The sequence below is a fragment of the Babylonia areolata genome, chromosome 6 (assembly GCF_041734735.1).
Source record: "Babylonia areolata isolate BAREFJ2019XMU chromosome 6, ASM4173473v1, whole genome shotgun sequence".
In the NCBI taxonomy this organism is placed as follows: Eukaryota; Metazoa; Mollusca; class Gastropoda; order Neogastropoda; family Buccinidae; genus Babylonia; species Babylonia areolata.
In genome coordinates, this window is record NC_134881.1 from 50,385,633 (window position 1) to 50,409,392 (window position 23,760).

The 23,760-nt window shown below is 43.2% G+C and overlaps 1 protein-coding gene across 1 annotated transcript in view; it reads right to left on the reverse strand.

Moving 5' to 3' along the window:
* Nucleotides 1-1,409: 1,409 nt before the first annotated feature.
* LOC143283550 (glutamine-dependent NAD(+) synthetase-like) overlaps nt 1,410-23,760 on the reverse strand; it is a 60,503-nt gene continuing 38,152 nt past the window's right edge. The window contains exons 11-17 of the mRNA XM_076589795.1: nt 17,678-17,829; nt 16,597-16,765; nt 9,685-9,820; nt 9,303-9,409; nt 5,025-5,156; nt 4,499-4,568; nt 1,410-1,592 (exon numbers count right to left, since the gene is read on the reverse strand). Coding sequence (XP_076445910.1) covers nt 1,410-1,592; nt 4,499-4,568; nt 5,025-5,156; nt 9,303-9,409; nt 9,685-9,820; nt 16,597-16,765; nt 17,678-17,829 — 949 coding nt within the window. The remainder of the gene's footprint in view (nt 1,593-4,498; nt 4,569-5,024; nt 5,157-9,302; nt 9,410-9,684; nt 9,821-16,596; nt 16,766-17,677; nt 17,830-23,760) is intronic.

The window sequence follows — 23,760 nt, forward strand, 5'->3', positions numbered from 1 at the left end:
TTCAAGGATGCGTCTTTGTTGTGTTGCTCTAATTTACCTGACCAACACTGCAAGTGTCTCTACCTCTCAGGCCTGGTTAACGCCGGGATATCATTATGACAGGAAACGTAGAGTACAGCCTTGTCACGCAGTCCCAAACCAAAATGGACCCTCCATAGCAACATCGTCATCATCATCGTCATCCTCCTCCTCCTTCATCGTCATCAATATAAACAAAATAGTCTCAAAGTCTGTGGCCTTTCATGCCCTGCTCTCATGGTGACCTCAGTTTCGATACCCTCCACTTCCGTGCTTGGGGTGAGTCCTGTCAATGTCGTCAGTTTCGGCAGATTCATGGGGGGCTGTTGTTTGAGGGATGTGGGTGGCGGTCTCCACTCTGGGAGGGACGCTCACTCTAGTCTGGCTCCGCGACTAAGCCTTACTGTCATTAGTAGGGGGGGCTTAGTAGGTGGTGTCCTAAGTACGTTAAAACAGAACAGGCACCACTGAACACCACCGAACTGACTCAGCAGCAGTGCAGGGTCTCCTCTGGTGTGTGGCCTCCTGGCACCTAACCATCGATGGTTCCCCTGTGGACTGCCGACGCTGGAACTGCGATGGATGAACCTGGGTGTGGCCGTGTATGGGGGAAATCTAAATGAGCGCATGGGAATAATGCCACTGAAACTGCAGATGATGAGGCAGCAAAAAAAAAAAAAAAAAAAAAAAAAGTTTGCCCGAGTTGAGAGACACATCTGTGTCAGGGATCATTCTCTTGGCCACTTATATGCGAGTGAGAAGTTTCTGAGGCTGGGGGTGTGAAAGAGGTTCAGCTTTTTGCGTGGCGTTTGTAGACCATCCATGATTTCGAGCTGCCATAGAGCAGTGTGGTGAAGGAACTGTATGGCCTTGTATACTTTGAGCTTTCGTATTCCAGGGTGATGCTATCTTGTTCCAAACGTTTCTTATGGAGGTCTGCGAAGGCAAGCGCTGGCTTGTTGGTAGAGTCTGGCCAAGCACCTTGTGTCGTCGCTAGATGAAAACTGTGCGAGAGAGTGTACTGAACTAGTATGTGATCTTGTCACCGCGTCTCAGTCGTTGCCCGTTGATGGAAGATGTTTGGTTTGTCAGACGTAAGGGTCTTGTATGATGGAGTGGTATAGGCGCATTCAACCGCAGTGTCGCTCTTGTGTGCTGATTGTTGAGGCCAAAGTTCTCACAGGCAGCAGAGAACTTGGGCCGACACTGTATGTGCATTTCCAGCGGTAGTAGTAGTTAGTGACTGCGTTGCGAGCGCGCAAGTCAGGCAGCAAACAGGAGTCGTGATGCGCGGTATTGTGAGTGTGTCGCACCTTGGGTTTCTGCGTTGAAGGCCTCCTTGAGGTTTAAAGAGTGAGCCTTGTGTGCGGTACCTGATGGCCAATGCTACGTCAGCGTATCGTGAAGGCATTGTCAGCATGGCTGATAACTATGAGGATCTGAACAGGGTAGGGGGGCATAGGAACACACCCTTGCTTACGTCCGTTGGTGGACAGGGTGGTTTTCTGAAGTCTCTCCATTGTCTTGGACTCGGCCAGCATCCAATCGTGTAGTTGCCGTATGATGGTGATGGACTTTATGGGACCACCGTTACTTTGTCGCATGATTCTCCAAAGGCCATCGCTGCTAACAGTATTGAAGGCCTTGGTCAGATCGACATACGTGGGAAGTAAAAGGTCGGCTTCTGTTCCTGACACTTCTCCTGGAGCTGCCTGGCAGCAAACACACCATGTCGATAGTCCCGCCCGCAGTTCTGTTCCAGAAGCCACACTGGCTCTCTGGTAGGAGACCCTTGCTCACAGGTGCGCGTATGAGTAGCACTCTGGCCAGAGTCTTGCCTGTGACGGACAGCAGGGATATCCTACGATGGTTGTCACAGGCTGACGGATTTCCTTTGTGCTTGTACAGGTGTATGATGGAAGCGTCTCTGAAGTCCTGTGGAACTGCCTCATGCTGCCAGATGAGCTGGAACAGCTGATGAAGCTTCTCAGTCAGTGCCATACCGACCTTCTTTGTAGACCTCAGCTGGAATGGAGTCTGAGCCAGGGCTTTGCCATTGGATAGCAGACGGATAGCTTTCTGGGTCTCCTCCAAAGTTGGCAATGGCATCCAACGACTCACTGACTGGCACCTGGGGGAGTCGGTCGATAGCTTCGTCATTGATCGGTGGAGGGCGGTTTAGTACGCTGTCAAAGTGTTCAACCCATCTCTCAAGGATCTCGTCCTTGTCAGTGATCAGGGTAGAACCATCAGCACTGAGGAGTGGAGCAGATCCGGAGGTGATGGGACCGTAGACTTCTTTCAGGCCGTTATAGAAGTTCTTCATGTCGTTCCTGTCTACAAAGCCCTGGATCTCATCAGCTTTGTTGCTCAACCAGGAATCCTGCATCTGCTGCAGCTTCAGCTGGATGGTGCTGCGTGCGCTCTTCAGTATGTCTTTTCTTTGACTGTGACTTGGGATCTTCAATGTAGTCTCTGTAGGCTTGGCGTTTGTCTTCTAGCAGCTGCTTGATCTCAGTGCAGTTCTCGTCAAACCAGTCTTTAAGCTTCCTAACAGAAGGCCCCAGGCACTCCATGGCAGTGTTGTACACCGTCTCTTGCAGTGCGCCCCATGCTGCCTCCACATTCTGGTTGTTCCAGCACGGTGGACTCAAGGCGTTCCTCCAGGGTGTCAGCAAAGCTCTGCTTGATGTTGCTTAGCTCCAGCTTGTTGACATTCAGGTGTTTGAGTGCTTTCATGCCCTGAGGCCGTCTCTTGGGCTGGATGCGGAGGTTGAGTTTGGAGATGATAAGGCGGTGGTCTGTCCAGCACTCGGCGCGCACATGGCCCCTTGTGACTCGTACATCCTACCTGTCCCTCTTCCTGAAGATGACAAAGTCGAAGAGATGCCAATGCCCAGAGCGAGGATGCATCCATGACGTCCTGTTACGGGTAGGGAGGCAGAAGATGGTGTTTGTGATAAGAAGGTCGTGCTCGGCACATGTCTGGAGAAGTAGTTGGCCAATGCTGTTACAGTTACCAACCCCATGCTTCCCGATCACGCCTTCCCAGGAGGTGCTGTCACAGCCAACTCTCGCGTTTAAAGTCACCAAGAAGGATGAGCTTGTCTGCGTTGGGAACAGTGGTGATGACAGCGTTCAGGTCTCGTAGAACTTGTCCTTGATCTCATCCGGGTTGGTCATGGTGGGCACGTAGGCGCTAACAATGGTGGTAAACTTCTTCCCGTTGCATAAAGGGAGTTCATCGTCATCAGGCGATCATTCACTCCTATAGGGAGGCCAGCCAGCTTTGCCAACGAGGGGTTGTCTTCACTGCAAAGCCAACTCCAGCCTCACGCCTCTCTTCAGGTCCACGACCACTCCAAAGAAGGTGTAGCCTGTGCCTCACTCACAGAGTTCGCCTTCTTCTGCAGTCTGGTTTCACTTAAGGCAGTGATGCCAATGTTGTACCTGGCTAGTTCATTGCAATGAGTGCTGTGCCATCTCTGTGGTCTGTCCGAGTCGCCTCTGTCCAGAAGCGTACGCACGTTCCATGTGGGCAATGGTCAATGGAGTGCTCCTTGTTTTCTTCTTTCTTTCCTTTGTGTGTCGACCGCTTGAGTAGGGTCTCCGTCAGCCGCGGTATGCTGACTAGGGTGGTGTGGAGCAGGCAATGTTTAGGGCACCTTTTCTAGACCCTTCCTCATGGAGGTGAGCAGTGCTGTCCTGAAGAGGGCTGCTCAGTCACTCAGGGGGCTGCCGATTTCCACCGCTGCTCCAGTCGTTGAAAAAATGACCCTATGGCCTGAGCCGCCTGTGTGCAGGTCGGCAGCTACGGACTGCCTGTGTACCCCCACCTGTCGCTTCGTCGCTCACCTGTCGCCGCAGGGCTTGGAGAAAATGATGGTATGGGATGAAGGATGACTGATGACTTGCACGATGACTTTGTTTATAGTGAGGAGGAGTTGTGCACTGTCGACCTCACTCTCTTGTCCAAGACCGTCTGTATCCAGTGGCAAGACGAGGTCAAGACGACTGGAGATGGAAACGGATGCAGTGGATGAGCAGGATGTCCTATGTGCCTCATCCTGCCCTCAGCACTCCACAGTGCTCTGCTGCAACCGCCTTCCTCTCCGTTGAACCTTGAAGGTTCTTTCGCAGAGTCTGCCGGATCCAGTCTTCACATGCTTGGATAGACAAGCCCTAACTCACCGAGGGTTTGAGACCCATCGGCTGCCCTCACCTAGTTTAGCCAACCTGTCAAAGCCGTTGCCCGGGGGATGGGCGCTGCCGCATGCTAGCAGCTTCTAGGACCCATAGGTGAGAGCTGGGTGCCGGTGGGGACCAACAGAGGACAAACCACTCCCGGAAGAGCGTGACAAACCCCCCCTCTAGAGGTACTACCCCTCCCGTGCACCCCCTAACCCCCTGAAATGTAAGTACTGTTACAACAGACAAAACAAGAAGACGAACAAAATCTTAACCACAAACTACTACATACCTCATCAGTCTGAGCAAGTTCACCATCTGACAGTGGTTCCAGTTCTGCAGTGGGTGGAGCACTGTAAATGCTGGAATACCAAGCAGGCACTGATCACAAGACTGCAACATTTTTTCTCTAAGGGTTTTAATGTAATGTTAATGTTATGTAAAAATGATGTGTATCATAAAGTCAATGGTACATCTCTCTAAATGTCCATTTTTCAAATTAATTTTTCTTCTCTCTTTCTTGTTCTATTTGATTTTTTCCTGTCTGTTTTCCTCCTAAATTGTTTACACTTTGAATGTGACAATGACCGCACTGCAAAAAAAATGTACCTCTGAACAAGTATGGATTTGGCTCTTTGATCACTGGTAACAACAACTGCACTCTGAAATGGTAAATGTGGATCATTCAGAGAAAAGAAGCTTTTATTAAGGGTAAAAAAAAGTTCAGCAGCACAATTTGTCAGCACCCTATCTTAACTAAATTGGTACAGAACTACAGTATGGGAATGGGCCTATTAGAGCCAAATTCTTCATCCTACCTTTCCAGGGAAGTGAACCCAAAGCGTTCCTTACAGTGGCTAATGAACATGCGCAGGTCAGTTTTGCTGACACCACCAATGGGATTGATGTCAGCACTGGAGCAGTCATACTTGGTCATGTAACCACGCAGACTGAAAAAGAAGGAAATCTTCCATGTATGAAGAAGCCACAGCACAGCACACAGCACAGGTGCACTTTCGAAAGTTCACACTTACATTAAACAAAAACAAGATATTCTTAAATGATTTTTGTATCAACCTGTTACTGAATATGAAATAAAGCCTTTCAATAAACAACTGGTCAAAACATAATTCAAAGAATGAAATTAAAGCATACATTTTCAGTAAAGCTAAAGTTATTAAACAGATAAATATCACACTATTATAAACAAATCTACAGAATTATACATGTGAATACTAATGTGTATGCATTAAATGACTCTTCCATTCAATGATAGTTCTTAAACTTTCATTTGGTGAAAATATTAAACGAAAATCTTTTTGGAAATTCAACAATTCTTTACTGAAAGATATAGATTATGTAAATGAAATCAAAGAAGAAATCAAACAAGTTATTAGAGAATATGCAGTTCCAGTATACAATTATGAAGAATTAAGAAACATTCCAATGTCCGAAATACAGTTTGTAATATCAGACCAATTATTGTTAGATGTTCTATTAATGAAGATTAGATCAAAAACAATCTTGTATGCCACAATGAAAAAACGTAAAACAGAGGAGGAAGAACAACAGTTAGAAATAGAAATACAGAACTTAGAAAGCAGGAATGTCAGAACATGTCAAGAAAATGATAGAATAGAAGAGAATAAGTTAAAACTTGTAGATATTAGAAAAAAGAAGATGGAAGGAGTACTCATGCGTTCAAGGGCCAGATGGATAGCAGAAGGAGAAAAAGTATCAAAATACTTTTGTAATCTTGAAAAAAGGCACTTTGTAAATAAGAGTATGAAGAAATTAGTTACAGACAAAGGAGAAGAACTCCATGAACATAATGTAATATTAAAGGAGGTTCATGATTTCTATAAACATTTATATAAAAAGAGACTTATTCAAACATGTGAAATAGCAGATATTGTTAAGGAAATGCCTAAACTTAGTAATACAGAAATAGAAAACCTTGAGGGTGAAATTACTTATGAAGAAGCTACCCAGGCACTTAAACGCATGCAGAACAATAAGAGTCCAGGTACTGACGGCTTTTCTGCCGAATTTTTAAAATTCTTTTGGAAGGATCTTGGATACTTAATTGTCAGGTCACTAAATGAAGGTTTGAAGAAAGGTGAACTGTCACAAACACAGAAAGAAGGCATAATAATTTGTATACCAAAGGGTGACAAACCAAGAGAATTTATTAAGAACTGGAGACCGATATCTTTATTAAATATTGTTTATAAAATTGGATCTTCTAGCTTAGCAAATAGAGTTAAGTCTGTGCTGTCCTCTTTAATTAGTGATGACCAAACAGGATTTATGTCTAACAGATTTATTGGTGACAATATTAGATTAATATATGATATGATTCATTATTTAAATTCAAAGCAGTTGCCTGGTTTATTGATTTGTATAGATTTTGAAAAAGCGTTTGATACTGTTGACTTCACTTTCATGATGAAAGTGTTAAAAGCATTTGGATTTGGTCCAGTCTTCTGTAGATGGATAAGTACTTTTTATCAAAATATTAAATCAGCAGTAGTAGTAAACGGAACGGCGTCTTCTTGGTTTCCAGTAGAGAGAGGATGTCGTCAAGGTGATCCCATTTCACCCTACTTATTTCTTTTATGTGTTGAAATCCTTGGCATAATGATAAGAGAAAATAAACTGATTAAAGGTATTAATATTAACAATACAGATCATAAAATTGCACAGTTTGCAGATGACACCCAACTGATGACCAAAGGAGATAGAATATCGTTTGAGGAGATCATAAGGACAACCGACTCATTTAGTAGTTTTTCAGGATTATTTATGAATACAGGTAAAACTCAAGCAATATGGCTGGGTAGCAGAAAACAATGTCAAATTAGATATCTACCTCATTTAAAAATGGTGTGGAACCCACCAAAATTTAAAATCTTAGGAGTGTGGTTTACTGTTGATTTAGAAGAATGTGAGGAATTAAACTATAAAGACAAAATGTCTGAAATTAGAATGTTATTTAGAATATGGATAAAAAGACCGATTACCCCTTTAGGAAGGATAGCTGTTCTCAAGTCACTGATTTTATCAAAAATAACCCAGTTATGGATGTTTCTACCAAATCCACCTGATGAATATATTGATGAACTGCAGAAGGCATGTTTCAAGTTTATTTGGAACAAAAAACAGGATCGAATAAGTAGAACAGTAATTAAAAGTACAATATTAGGAGGATTAGGAATGTTTGACATCAAACAATTTATTAAAGGTCTTAAACTGAGCTGGATAAGTAAATTAAAGTTTTCAAACCATAAATGGACAATAATAATAAAAGAAAGCAATCCAGTTATCAAAGATATTGATAGATATGGACCCTGTCTACCAACACCTAATGATAAGAATAAGTTCTGGATTCATGTTTTCCAAGCCTACAAAGAATTTTGTCAGAAGGTCCCACTATTAAGTAGTAAAGAAGTTTTAGCAGAACCAATCTTTCTGAACCAAAATATTAAAATTGGAAGTAAGATTTTATCATACAGAAACTGGATGGAAAAGGGGGTCTGGAATATTTCTCATCTAGTACACGGGGACAGCAGTTTCCTTTCCTATGAAGATTTTAGTCAAAAGCATGGAAATATAACAAATTTCCTTACTTTAAATGGTTGCATAAGGTCAGTTAGAAATTATATAAAAAACCTAAACATTAAAATTGATAATAACACTGCTTTGCAGATGAGAAAATCATTACAAATGATATATTCAGTGAAAAAAGGAACAAAAGTTTATTACGATACTCTAGTTAAAAACAATACGACCCCTAAATGCTGTAAGAAATTGAACGATTTGTTGCAACTGAACATTAATTGGAAACAGACATTTCACAAAATACACAAAATAAGTGACGTTAACTTAAAAATGGTTTCAAATAAGATTAGTTCATAGGATTATTGCAACAAACAAATCACTGAAACAGATGAATATCTCTCATAATGATAAATGTAGCTTCTGTGGATCACATCCAGAAACCACTGAACACCTTTTTTGGAGATGTGAGATTGTGCAGAGATTTTGGACTGCTTTCCAAACTGATATTAATAACAAATCCAATAATGTATATAATGCCCAATTATGTGAAGAATTAGTTTTATTTGGAAACTCACACGCATTTGCTACAGATGACATTTTAGATTTTATTATTTTACTTGCCAAAAACTTTCTGTACAAATGCAAATTCAATAAACAACCACCACAACTCAATGCATTTAAAACACAGCTCAGATGCAGATACAAAATCGAAGAACATGCATCTTATATACTAATGAACCATCATGCTTTCCGTACAAAGTGGAACAGTTACCTTCCAATTATGGAAACTGTTACTTAATCATAATTTCACATGTTCCATAGTTACCATTCTGTATAACAGTCCTTACTTTGTACTAACATGTCTTTATTTATTTCTCATATGTATTATTTGTTTATTTTTTAAACTTTTATGGTTGCTGTTGTCTTTACAATGTGATCAGCTACAAGCTTTCTTTTCCAATAATGCAGAAGTGGTATACTCATGCTCATTATTATTATGATATTATAATGCCACCACTCGCTTTCGCCTTACCCTAGATACCATTACTGTAATAGTTGATACATTTGATGCTGTTGCTATGTCACAACTGGTCCAGGCTATTTACTATTAATGTCATCTTAAATCACCATGATTACTACAATCATTAAGGTGTAAGCATTGATTGATTGAATGATTGGACAAATCTTCCTTTTTTTGTTTTTTTTGTTTGTTTGTTTGTTGTTGTTGTTATTGCTGTTGATGTTGTTGTTACAGATTTGTTTTGCCTTGCTATAGTCTGTTTTATTTTATTTTGTCTTATCTCTCTCTCTGTAGTGGAAGATGCTACTGTTCGTTGTATATTATTTGTTTCATACTATTCTCTGTATTGTATACATGTTTTTGGAAAATTTTTAAAAAAAGTTAAAAAAAAGGAAAAAAAAAAGACTCTTCCAGCCAAAGAGACGGCACACAGACTGTCCAAGGAAACAGTGCATCCTGAGAGACAGACAGGATGAAGAGGAGGGGCAGAAAAAGAGAAAGACACCCAGTTCACCTTTCATCAACATTGGCCGAGCCCAACACCAGCAGACCCCCAGAGCGACCCCGGGCCCACAACGACAGCTGAGCAAACAGGTAAGCCAGGACCATTCTCACTCGCGCCTGCACAACAATCACTTCAAGCTTATCACATAATTTTGTTCTAATCAAAACTGACCAAAATCATTCCCCAGGAACTCTGTACAGCTTATGTGTCTACCAGCCATCTATAGTGTCCCCACACCATTGCCTGTATCTTCACTTTCTGTAGAGAATAATTATATGACATTAAGAGTGAATTTTACACCAAAGAATGTTTTGTATGTTTTGCTTCAGGAAAAAAGTCAGTCAGAATGGTTAGCAAAACAAAAATCTGTATTACAAAACATTAATCTCACCTGAACATTTTGGAGAGCCAAGTTTTCTCGTAAGCTGCCGCCATGGACTCTGAACCGTGGCACCATACTCACTGCAGTGGAGAAAATCTTCAACAAAGCTGACACTGCCATGTCGATATTTATACTCAGATGGTGACTGCATACATGGAACAGAAAAAGAAAAGAAAAAAAAACAAAAAAAAAACAACACACAATGGAATTTATGAAAAAGGTCATGTGCCATTAGCTGAAGTATCTCTTATAAACAAGTCAACAATTTTCTACCCATTAGACTAAAATCAAGACTTGGGAATGCTTCTGCTGTGCATGTTTGTATGTATGTATGTAAGAGAGAGAGAGAGAGAGAGAGAGAGGGAGAGAGTGCGAGTGTGTGTGAAAATGTTATATTTCTAAAGTTCTTTCTGGATGTAAGAAAAGACAATATCCAGAAAAAAAAAGCTACCTGTGGATGTATTTCAAGACATATTTTTATCAAGTACCTTTCCTGAAAAGATATTCTTTTCCCACTACCTTTGCTCTTTGGTCTGTGTTGACCAGACAGCCTTTATACTTGAAACATTATCTTTCATGTGCTGTATTACATCTTGGGGATCTTTCTGTCATTACCTTGACCTTTCACACAAGACAGGACCAACAGATCGCAACACATTCCTGTCATGAAACGCTCACATGTAGAAACATAAAGCCCTTGCTTGTTATCATTTTTGTATGCAGCATATCCCTAATCACTGTAAATTCATTTGACACAGATAGCTGAACAGCTCCTTGATTTGAAACTCTACTGGCAAATTCTGGCTTGCCATGCACCTGTAGTTATAGAAGATAAAGGACCTGCCCTATGTATTCTGTTACACAAAATCATTGAAGAAATACCCTGCAAATTTTGGTCATCATGACACAAGTCTATCAGTTTGGTTTCCACAAAGTTCAGTTTGATTTCCATCACTGCCTGTCATCATGTTGTCATGTGGTCCAGCTGGAGCTTTTCATTAGATAGTATTCTCTCCCTCCTTGATCTTTCAGCTGCCTTTGATACTGTTGATCATCAGATTCTCCTCAACCGTCTGAAACGCACTTTTGGAATCTGCGATCTTGCTTCTCATGGTTCCACTTTTATCTGTCTGATCGGTCCAATGTTGTTTCTGTTTGCAGTCATTCGTCCTCCCCTTCTGACATACAGTTTGGTGTGCCACAAGGCTCTGTGCTTGGGCCCATTGTGTTTGTTATACAACCGATTTCCACCATTGTCAGTCATCATTCGTTGTCCCACCGTAGCTTCTGTCAGGACCTCTGTCTCTCCTTACCTCTCTCATTGACTCTACTCAGGCCTGCATATCTGATCTGAAGACATGGATGAATGAAAATAAGCTAAAATCAAATGAGGATAAAACTGAAATCATGATAATCACTCCACCAATACTTTGCCACTCAGTCTCTCTTCCTTCCTCAGTCTCTCTCAGTGGCACCGACATTCCTCTTTCCTCTTCCGTCCGTAATCTTGGTGTCATACTCAACCAGTCTCTTTCCTATCAGCAGCATACTGCAAATCTATGCAAACTGTGTTACTTTGAAATTTGCAGAATTGCATCCATTCATCATCTCCTGACTGAAGATGCAACCCAAACTCTCTTCTGTGTCTCTGTGCTGTCCTGCCTGGATTATTGTAATTTCCTGCTTGTTGGTTCACCAAGCTATCTCACTGCTAGGCTTCAGAAAATCCAGAACCATGCTGCTCGTCTTGTCTTTCATTTCTTTAAATTTGATCACGTCTCTCCACTCCTTCATGCTTTACACTGGCTCCCAGTGTAAGAAAGAATTATTTACAAAGTCATCTCTCTTTGTTTCAAGTCTACTGCAGCATCTGGTCCACAGTATCTTTCTGATCACATTCATCCTTATATACCCTCAAGCCAACTCGGCTCTTCTTCTGACACCCGCATGCTTCTGATCCCCTCTGCTCGAACCAAAAGGTATGGCCAATGCAGTTTTTCATACCAAGCTCCCATTCTTTGGAATCGACATCCTCAGCCTCTCCATCGCTCATCTTCACTGCAATCTTTTAAATCCAGTCTGAAGACCCACCTTTTCCCCTCATGAATAATTCTCAACAGCTCATCCCTCTCCAGTATGAACTACAGTGACTATTAGTGAGTGAGTGAGTTTTGATAGTTTAAAAATTCATTGGTTGTATTTTGGATTGTGTACTATTTATGATCCTGTGCTATGACTTGTGTGTGTGTGTGCATGTGTGCTAGTGTGTGTTGTGGGTGTGGGTGTGGGTGTGTGGAGGGGGTGAATAATTTTTTAATAATGTTTGCTATCTTGTGTTCAATTTTTTTCATTTTGATATTTATGTATATGTTCTATTTGTAAACACCTAGGGCTTACTTTCAAGATTAGGCGTAAATGCTCATAATAATAGTAATAATAATATCATGGAAACTGGAACAGTTGATATTGCTGCATGCAACACAAACTTTGTTGCATGAGACCCCTCTTAGTTGCAATGAACTGAAGCATGATGTGACCCACCATAGGTAACCCATTTAATGAAACTGAGGAACACCCTTTTTCATTTCTTGCAGCAGGCCTTCATGAAATCTTGCTCTCTTAGGCCTTTTTTGAACACAACTATTTTGCTTTGCACACTTTTCATATTCAACCAATTTTCTCTTGCATTGTAATTTTTACTGCATCACAATGTTGTATTGTGTTGCATCGCATTGCACTGTGTTGTATTGTACTGTATTGTCTTGTGTTGCTCTTCAGTCACAACAGTTTTCTCTGAGTGAAATTCGCGCAAAGACCTCCTGGGTGTAAGTCACTACAATCCAACACCACCTTCCTATTCTCCCCTTTTTTTCTTTCCACATGTATACACGTCTTACATATATGCCGATTTTCCTCCAAAATCTTAACAGGTCAGAATGTATGTTGACCTGGGACTGTAAGAATATGCATCCCTGGACTCAAACCACAGGCCTCACAAATACAAGGGATTCAAGTCAATGACCTAGCCACTCAGCTTATATTTCTGTCTGATTTCTCTTGATCTTGTAACCCCCTTTCTGAACCAGATTCATTTCAATGGCATACATCTGATTGTGGTGAATCACTCTGATGTTTGACATGTTGCTGAGGGGATAAATGAACTTCACTTGAGGAAGGAAATTACCAGTCCCAACTTACATCTGATAAATGGCTGGCATTTTCATAAGCTAGCCATATGCCTACACATAGAGAATATCAGAATAATCTGACCATAATTATAAGGACCATAGCCATCACTCATAAATGTATTTTCCGTAATTTTCAGCCTGTAAGGCACTATTTTAAAACTCAAATCTGAACCCTGTGTCCCATCAGCTGTATGCGCCCTATCTGTGCCTGAAAACTAAACTCTGACCACCAAGCAGGGCCACTTGACACAACAAACTCAATAATGACAACATCGCTAATCACAATAAACGTTCATGATCACAATGAACAGCAATACTTCGGTCTTGCCACTGTTCGATTCGACATGGTTCATGTTCACCATCAAATCAAATTGAAACCAAATCACATATCACACAATATTTCAACTGAACTTGATCACAGTTCACCCTTAAACATGAAAAAAGAGCAGTGTCTGATTTGGGAATAAATTCATGGGTGCAAAAGTAGAGAAATCGATAGCAGAACGCAAAGCAAAATGGAGGACGGGACTGAAAAGACTGGATTCTGACTGAACAAGTTAATGAACTGGGGCTTTACAACAGTGTACATTCGACTGAAGGCTGTAAAAATGTATATAAAAAAAAATGTGTGAAAAATAGAAAAGAAAGCAGCAGATAACAGAGCAGATAAATGCAGCAACAGAGCCCAGTCAACAAGCATATGATAACGAGTTGGATTCCGATCCAGTTTTCCGAAGATGATATAACTACTTGGAAAACAACATCTGCTGTTAGCAGAGACAAAATAGAGGACTTTCACTTTGCGGCTTATCTGATGTATGCGCCTTATACGAGTTCAAAATTAAATTTTTATTGTTAAATCAGGCATGAGATTTGGAAACTGTGATTGAGTCTGAAAGGTGGGGGCCTGAAACTGAAGGTTTCTCTCAATTTCAAACCATAAAATCTGCACTTGCGGACCACTAATGCTGCTGAGGTATTCCAACCCACAGAAGACAAAAAAAAATCAGTCCAATTCTTCCTAAACTGAAGTGTTTTTGCTTCCAAACCTGTAAAGTCAGCCTTGGGGGCATGATTTTCAAAATCGTGTCTGTGTGTGTGTGTGTGTGTGTGTGTGGTTTCAATGCAACTCTATGTGAGAAAGAGAGACAGACAGACAGACAAAGAGATTGAGAATAGGGGTCAGGCTGGACATGGGAGGAAAGAGTTAAAGTTCATGTATGTACACTGCTTTAAATACAACTCTCTGTGTGTTAAACTCTTTGTGTCAGTGAGTGAGTGAGTGACAGTGTGTGTGTGTGTGTGTGTGTGTGTGCGTGTTTTCAAGGAAAATGTTCTTAGCACACAAGTTTGCACTGTACCAATATAACTGACCATCTGGTCTCTTCAGCTGTAGTCTCTGTTCCACTGACATGCATGTGTGTTGGTTGAGGAAAGAAAGGGGGAAGTGGAATGACTGGAGGGAGGAGGGGGTGGGTCTGTGACTGGATATATCACTTTCAGCAGTCATGGATTCTCAGCTGGAGCTAGTTGTCAGCGTCTTGGCTCAATGCCAAAATTGCCACAGTCATTGACAGTGGTTTCATACCCTTCCCTCCTCCTCCCCCCACCCCCATTCCCTCAGTACTGGTAGGAGACTCAAAGAGAGAGGGGAGGGGTACCTCAGCAAATCATGAAAGCGAAGTCTGCGCAAGGGGGGGGGGGGGGGCGAGGGGTTTCGGAGTGACTTTTTTCTCTCTGAAATCAACTGCTCTTCTGCTGAAAATAGCGGATGATCCGCTGAGAGTTCCCCAGCATGGACTGTGTGTGAGTGTGTGTGTGTGTGTGTGTGTGTGTGTGTGTTCAGGGGAGAAAGAAAGAGAGAGAGAGACAGCAAGCGAGCATGAATGTGCACATGCGTGTGTATGTGTGGTTTCAATTCAACTGTGTGTATAAACAAGAGAGAGACAGAGAGGGAGGCAGACAGAAAGAGAGGGGAGATGGTAGGAGGAAAGAATGCAAGTTATATTTGTGCATGTGTATGCACTGCTTTCAAATTCAATAGATCCCTCTGTGTGTGTGTGTGTGTGTGTGTGTGTGTGTGTGTGTGTGTGTTCAACACAACTCTGTGTGTATATGCAAGAAAGAGAGAGAGAAACAGAAAGAGGGCAAGAGGGACAAAGAGACAGAGAGAGAGGGGAGAAGGTGGGAGGAAAAAGTGCAAGTTTGTATGTGTGCATTGCTTTAAATACAATTCTGTGTGTGTGTGTGTGTGTGTGTGTGTGTGTGTGTGTGTGTGTGTGTGTTCAATCTCCGTGTGTGTGTGCTTGAAAGAGAAGTGTGTGTGAGTGTGCACATGTATGTGCATATTATTAAGCTCTGTGTGATTGTGTGAGTGCTCATAATATTATGCGTGCACATGTGCAAGTGTGAAGGAGAGAGAGATAAAATAAGAAAGAGTATGTGTATATGTGAATGCAGTCATGTGGTTTTTTTTTCAAAGTGTGTGTGTGTGTGTGCGCGCGCGCACGCACATTCAATTCTGCTGTGTTTGTGCATGCGTGTGTGACTTTGGTAATCTGGCCGGCAATAGGTCTCAAATCTAAATACACTGACTCTTGCCATGAACTGTCTGTACTACAGAAGGTCGGCTGTGTCAGAAAAGACACTGACGTCAATAAGTTGCTACAAAGTTTCTGTTTCAACACTGAATGTTACTTGTGCATACAGTGGCAAAGGTTGGCAGCTTCTGCTGAATGAACAGAGCGTCAAGCAGATGTACCCACCGCCGCGCGCACTGATGTATCTGTGCGTGTGCGCAAGTTTGTGTGTGTGTGCGCGCGCTCAAATGTCTGTGCCGCGCATGTGCGCGCGTGCGTGCTTTTCACAGTGCGTTAGGAAACTTTCGGACTTCAAGGGGTCAACCAACAACGCTTTTGAATGAGCATTCCGTTTTCATTTTTGACAGATCATCGGTAAACGATATAGAACAGCCCATCAGCTTTTTCATTCTTTCTTTTTTCTTCTAGAAAACGGACGCTCCATTTTTAATGCAAATGTGAAAACAGATTTCTGTGCCTAGACTGAAGAGTTGCACTCATATACAATCTGACACCAACTGCACTTGGCCTTGCCCGCAGTGTCCATTTTGTGAATGACGTCGCCTACCCGTAAAGTTTTTTTTTTTTTTTATTCTTCACTTCTGTTTTCACGATCTCATCTTGCCAGACCCAGTTCCATTTATTATTCACTCCTTTATTGATCTCTGCTGCAAAAATCCTCTAATCCTTTGTGAGTTTTCTCATTTTGTCAATGACTGAAGACGATCAACGAAATCAGGTATCTTTGCAAGTCGTGAAGCCCGCAAGTGAGTTTTGTAATCCCGACCGAATAAGGATAAGCTGAATGATGACAGAGGAGCAACGGAACACTTATTCTGAATTGGTTCACTTATCCAAACATGGGCATTTTAGCAAACACTGTGGGTCTGTCTTGTCGATCGGTCGGACAACGTTCGTGCAACCTTCGTGGGTCGGAAAAAAACTCACCCCCCCTCCACCCCTCCGATTTTCTCAACGGATTTATGCGAATCTCAAAAATGGCCTCTGGAGCCAATTTTCAGTCGGAAATCCGACTACAGTCGGAAAAATCTCATGCCTGTAAATTCAAGGGATGCGCCTAATGCGCTGCATGCCTTGTAGGCCAAAAATCATGGTACACCAACTGGACTGCACTGCTGTGAAAGTCTACTAACCTGCCAATCTGATGAGCAAGCTGAGCTGCTCTGTTTCGTGTCTCGTTGGAGGAATTTTCTGAGCCCATGTAACATGTGGTGAAGATAAGACCAGCTAGCTCTCGAGGGTCTTTGGGCACATAGTCTGACTGCCCGACTACGCGCTGGACATCTGTCAACACTGACTTTCCTGCAACCAAACAAATATGCCATGGTATCATCAACCAACACCAGCATGCACCCTAAATCTGTGCAAGATTCTTACAAACATTCCTGTGAACACTTTTCAGAAAAATATTTTCTTTTTAAATTGTGATTCTTCAGTTGACCAATTCCTTTGTACCAAAAGAAAACTGAAATAAATCAACTATTGTACAGTCAATGACTATTCTATGACATCACCTTTTTTTCTTAATAAAAAAAAAAGAAAGAAAAATAAACATCAGAAATGATCATAGAAATATTCATTCTGGACATAATTCCAATCTTTACTCTGTACATAACCAGATAGTAGATTTTTTCCTGTTGGAGAACCACTTTGTGATGAATCGTTTAGATGCCTCTAAGTTTTTGGAAATACTGACCTTACTATACACAAACATTGGTTCATCTAATTTGTCTGAAACAGAACTGGTCACACATTTTTATACAATGTAAAAGAATGCCTTTTACTAATGACTGTGCCAATACCATGATTTCTCACAATCAGAATCACTTTCTAAGCATTTGTTGAAAAGCTGATACGGTTTGGGTACTGTCCAAAATCAAAATCTTTTCTCTTGGTCTTGTGACTTCAAAGCTGGGTTTGTGTTTAAAGAAAGTTCTAAATTCTGTTGACTGCAGACAAAATCGAACCAAATACATAAATTTAAAACTGAACCACCAAAAGCTTGAAGTCGAACAGCATTACTGGTGATCTCCAGAGATATGGATGCTTTTCTTAAGCATGTGCTATGACCAGCTAGTTTGATGGTTTTGGGCTGGCATATGTACAGTTCTCAATTCTCTTCCTTCAACTACTATCTTTGGACTGACACAATGAGGAGAAAATAAACATCAACATGACACAAAGTATGGATCCTCCAGAACATGGAACACTCACGGCCATTACTAACAGCTTCAACCACCAGGTGACACATGGAGGCCACTAGGCAGGCAGTGGAGGAGCTGTCAATACCGCCAGACAATGGCAAGAAGAAGCCACCTTGTGCACTGCGCCTCAAGTAATCCCACATCCAGCACGCAGGACCTAGCCTGGGAAAAAAAAGCATTTAAAAAAAATTGTATCAATATATATATATATATATATATATATATACACACACACACATACTTGACTAATAGTCTTACATTGTAAAAAGCAGTTCTGCTGTATTAAGTACCAGTTGTGAGAGATTACTGCTCAACTGAGGATAGGGTAAAGTGATTTAATTCCGGCTGGTTCAATCACCTGCTTTGGTTCTCAATGCATTACTGCAGACTAACAGCATACCTATTTGATTCGCACAGTCAGTAACTTTTGTCAGACTGTCTGTGATCAAATACAACGCCTGTCATGTTTCTATGTGCTATTTTTAGTTCTGCAGAAGCTGTTAAAAAATGTTGGTGTGCTTGGTGTGGATCTAAACCCAACCGATTTAGTCACTTATTTTGGTTCTCAAGGCATTACTGTCAACTGACAGCAAAACCAATTTAGTTCGCAGACTGTCTGTGATTGTAGAAAGTCTGTCATTTTTCTGTGTCCTGTTTTTAGTTCTTCAGAAGCTGTTAAGAACATTGGTGTGCCTGATCTAAATCCGACCAGCCTGATCTAAACCCAACCATGTTGATCTAATGCCGACCAGAGTTCTGGATATGTGAATCTGCATCTGGATATGTACATTACTGGAGCTGAAATTGACTTTAACTGCAACGGGGAAGGGGTTAGTGGGGGTTCTGCACAGGCGTGAATCAAGTGGTGTTGGCTCTGAACCATTTGCCTGAAGCCAGTTACCGCAATATCACTGTCAGGCAGGTTGTTCACTCCCCTGTTGTAAATGTGCATGTGTGTGCATCTGCCTGCACCTGCACGTGTGTTTGTGTGTTGTGCAGTGTGTAAGAACTGGTCATAGGAATCACACACACACACACACTATATGCATAGATACATATATATATATATATATATATATATATATATATATATGTGTGTGTGTGTGTGTGTGTATGTGTATCATCCCAAAACCAATATATACATATATATATATATACATATATATACACACACACACACACACATATATATATATATATATATATATGTATATATATATATATATGGCCAAAAAAGGGGATATATTCACTGGAAACAAAACACACACACGCGTGCGCACGCGCGCACACACACACTCGCGCGCAAATAAAGTCCACGTCACATCTGAACTGGTCAGGAATAGATCCACCAATTGACCCAATGGCTCTGACCTCGACCGATTGCCTGGACAAAAATAGATTTGAAACCAGCTGAAATATAACGTAATCACTTCCTAGACTCATGATCTATTCATAGGTATGTGAGACAAAGCTAGCGAATCAACTGTTATTTATATGGTAAAGCGAAACTTGCCAAACCAGTGCGTTGACGTCACAACGATTTGGCGCCAAAACTGTCGTCAAGTAAGTCACACACATATGGGGCGTTTTTCGTGCCACTATACATCACCATCGGGTTCCCGTGATGTTCTCATTGGTCAAAACGACTGGTTTATTTTGTTGAAGAATGGAACAAGGATTTCCCAGGCTGCTGCTGTGAATTGATCGGCATTACTTATGATGGGAAGAAGGTGACTGTGTAAAGCGGTCAGGTTTAGATCCATGAAAAATCGGTCGGAATCAGATCACCTTAGCCTAACTGAAATGAAATGAAATTATGGTGCTTAGAGCCTCGCCGACCACTAAGGCCATCTCAAGGCTATCGCCGCGTTAATAACTACTACAAGGATAAAAAAAACAACCAATTAAAACGAGTCACCACTTCAAACTTTCCACTCCAAAGTTAAAAAAAAACTTCCATAGTTTAAAACCTTCAAATCTGGTTTAAAATGTTCACTTCTTTTAAGAAGTCCATCAGCGCCCACGGAGGGACATCACGAAACAAAGTCTTCAAAGAAACCGCCGTGTAATGTCTGCGTCTGACGTCATGCAGATCCCAACAGTCAAGGAGCACGTGTTTCACAGTGAGAGGCTCATCACAGGGAATGCATCGAGGGGCCTCTTCCCCCTTCAACAAATAAGAATGAGTAAAAAAAAGTGTGCCCCGTACGCAGTCTGCACAGCACAGACTCCTCCTTTCTGTTCTTCACCCCCGAAGGGAGGGTCTCTTTTAGGTCCGGACGGATCTGGAAGAGCTTGTTGTCCGTCTGGGTGTTCCACTCCTCTTGCCAAAGATCCTTAACGTAAGTGTTCACCTTCCGCTTCATGTCTGTGTATGGTACAAAGGATCTGGATAATTCTTTCTTTACAGCGTTCCTGGCCAGCAGGTCCGCCCTTTCGTTACCACGAATGCCAACATGTCCGGGAACCCAGGCCAACACAACCTCGTATCCTTTCTTCGTTGCGAGAGTAAAATCTTCATAAAATTCCAGCAGTTTGGGATGAGTGATATTCCTGCAGGCGATCGCCTCCAGGGCTGACAAGGAGTCGGAAAAGATCATGAATCTCTTTTGTTTCGAAGAGAGAACCATTTTTACCGCCAGAACCAGTGCGGTCAGTTCCGCAGTGTACACCGAGCTGTCAGACAGGATGTGTTCCGTTGAGGGCCGGTCAGGAAAGGCGGGACAGAACGCAGATGCAGCGACTCCGTCCTCTGACTTGGAACCGTCAGTGAAGATACTTTGAAAAGTGGGGAATTTGTGGCAGAGTTCCGAAAAGTAAGTTCTGTAGGCCAGAGAACTGGTGGTGTCTTTACGGTATGAGGCCAGATCGAATCGGACCTCAGGTGTTGTAAAGGTCCACGGAGGGCTGTCAGGGAACTTAGAGAAATCTGAGATGCCACCGACATCCAGATCGGCATTTTCTAAGTGCGGCTGAATGCGGAGTCCGAGAGGAGGTATGCAGTTTGGGTTGTCTGTAAATTTCTTATCGAAAGGGTTGTTGAATACAGTGTCATAAGCAGGGTTTGTAGGTTCAGAAAACAATTTCAAATAATAATTCAGGGTCAGCTTCAATCTGTGGTTGGAAAGAGGCGGTTCCCCCACCTCTGCGTACAGGCTGTGCACAGGGGTGGTGCGGAAAGCACCTAAGCTGAGACGGAGCCCCTGGTGGTGTACAGGGTCCAACAGTTTCAGGTAGGATGGTCTGGCCGAGCCGTATACTACACTTCCATAATCCAGTTTGGACCGGACCAGGGCTCTAAAAATTTGGCTTCCTTGACCGCCAGGATGGTGGATTTTCCCAGACGGATTTCAGGGTCCGGATAGAACTGGCGAAAATTATGAAAATGGATGCATTCAGTTTTGGAGGACGAAAATGTGAAGCCATTCTCCTCTGCCCAACACTGGATTTTGTTGACGCAGAGCTGAAGCCGTCGCTGGATGCTGGCATACGTGCTGCCAGTTGCATATAAGGCAAAATCGTCCACGAACAGCGAGCTGTCCGATCCCTTCTGAACGGATTGAACGATGTCATTAATTTTGATGCTGAAAAGAGCCGGCGACAGGATGCTCCCTTGCGGGACACCCAGCTCCTGCTCGTGAATGTCAGACAGGGTGGTGCCGACTCTCACCTGGAATTGTATGTCTTGTAAAAAATTGTGGATGAACTGAGGCAGGTGTCCTCGGCCGAGCTTGTGCAAGTCCGAGAGAATACCAAATTTCCACGTGGTATCGTAAGCTTTCTCCAAGTCAAAAAATATAGCCACCACATGTTGTTTGTTTACAAAGGCATTTCTTACAGTGGTTTCCAGACGAACCAGATGGTCAACGGTAGAGCGATGCTTGCGGAAACCGCACTGTTCTTTCACCAGAAGGCCGTCGGTCTCTAGTTTCCACATCAGTCTACCGTTGACCATCTTCTCCATCAGTTTGCAGGCGCAGCTGGTCAGTGCTATTGGGCGGTAGTTGGAGGGGTTCGAGGGGTCTTTTCCCGGTTTCGGCAGCGGGATTATGAGGGCTTTCCGCCAGGAGGGTGGAAAAAAGCCTGTGACCCAGATGTGGTTATAAACTTTAAGCAGGGTGTCCAGACAGGTTTGGGGAAGGTGCTTTAAGAGTTTATAATGGACCTCGTCCATTCCTGGACAGGAATCCGTACAGGTCTGAAGGGCAGATTTAAGTTCATTCATTGTGAAAGGAAGGTTGTAATTCTCTGTGTTGTCGGAAGAGAAGTTACAGGGTGTTTTTTCTGACAGGTTTTTGGTTTTAAGAAACCGAGCAGATTTGTTAGCAGATCTCGAGTTCTGTTCAATTGTGAAGGCAAGCAAATTGGCAACTGCTTTCTTCTCTGTGACCACAGCGTCTGAAAGTTTAAGATGATGAAAGGTTGGGCATACGTTTTTGCCCTTAATTCTTTTTAAAACCCTCCACACTTTCTTCTTGGGTGTGTTGGAGGTTAAGGAAGAGCAAAAATCTCTCCATGACTTCCTCTGGCTCTTTTTAAAAACATACCTGGCTTTCACCCTCAGCTGTTGATGGGTTCGAATGCTATCGGTCTCCGGTCTCCGAAAGACGCATCGCTGCGCTCTCTTCTGAGACTTACGGGCCTTCCGACATTCCGCGTTGAACCAGGGCGTTCTAGGCACCTGAGGCTTGGAGGTAGACGATGGGACTGCTGCTTTGGCGCAATCTAAAACGATCCGAGTCAGAGTGTCAGCAGGGTCCTTGCTTTTCAATACTGTTTCTTCCTGCAGCTCCGCTCTTATCTTCGTGGTAAAAAAAACTCCAGTCTGCTTTCTCATAGTTCAGGCGGTCAGGCAGAGAGTCACCTTCTCCATCTGTGGGGCGGAGGACGACAGGAAAGTGGTCACTCCCGTGCAGATCGTCGTGCACTTTCCACTCGTAGTCCAGGACCAACGATGGATCGGAGACCGACAGATCTAAACACGAGAGCTTTCCAGAGGACAGATGAAGGTAAGTGGGAGACTTGTCGTTAAGACAGCACAAGTCCATGTCGGAAAGAAGGTTTTCCAAGAGAAGACCTCGGGCTGATGTCATCTCACTTCCCCAGAGCAGGGAGTGTCCACTGAAGTCGCCCAACAGTAAAAACGGACGTGGGAGCTGGTCGACCAGGTTCATGAGGTCCTGCCTCAGAACAAAGACAGCAGGAGGAAGGTACAGAGAGCAGACAGTGATGGTTTTCTCAAGTGTGACTCTGACTGCCACCGCCTGTAAAGGGGTGCTTAAAAGAACTGTACTGTATAAAAGGGACTTGCGAATAAAAAGAGCGACACCTCCCGTCAATCCCTCTTGCTTCAGTTCAGCGGGTTTAAAAACGGAGTTAAAACCAGAGAGAGATAAAACCTTGCCATCTCTTTGCAGAGTCTCCTGCAGCGCCAGCACTGAAGGTTTCAAAGCACGACAAAGCAGCTGGAGTTCCTGGAAATTGGCGTAGAACCCCCAGATGTTCCAGTGGATCACTGCCATTAAGAAGGTTAAAAAAAATAAAGCAGCAGCCTATTCCATCGCTACACCCTGCTCCTCTGCTTGCGGTGGCTCAAGGTCAGCCAGGATGGAGTACTTATTTTTAGAAATTAATTTTTCTGATTTCGACCGAGTCGGAATATCCACAACCTCGGCCCCTCCCGATCCCGCCGAGGCCGCAACCCTCCCCTCCTTGAGTTTTGGAGGTACGGGGGGTTTCCGGCCACCTCCGCCAGCCCGAGGGCCAGGCAGACGAGAGGCGGGGCGAGGGGGGCCGGGGGCTGGGGTGGAGCGGGAGGCGGACAACGTGCCTCCGCCCGAGGCTTTTCTCTCCCGCCCAGCAGCCCCTGAGGACTGCCGCACAGGATGGGAAGGGGTGGACACGGCGCCTCCACCCAAGGCCAACGGTTCCAACGAGGCGGGTAAGTCGTCCGTCTGCGTCCCTGTGGACGTCGTCTGGACCGCAACGTCCACCGTCCTGGGTCTGACGACAGAGGCGTACGACGCCTTAGGCGACGCGGCCTCCACCTGTTTCCTTGCCTCAAAAAACGATATCTTCTTTTCTGTCTTGACC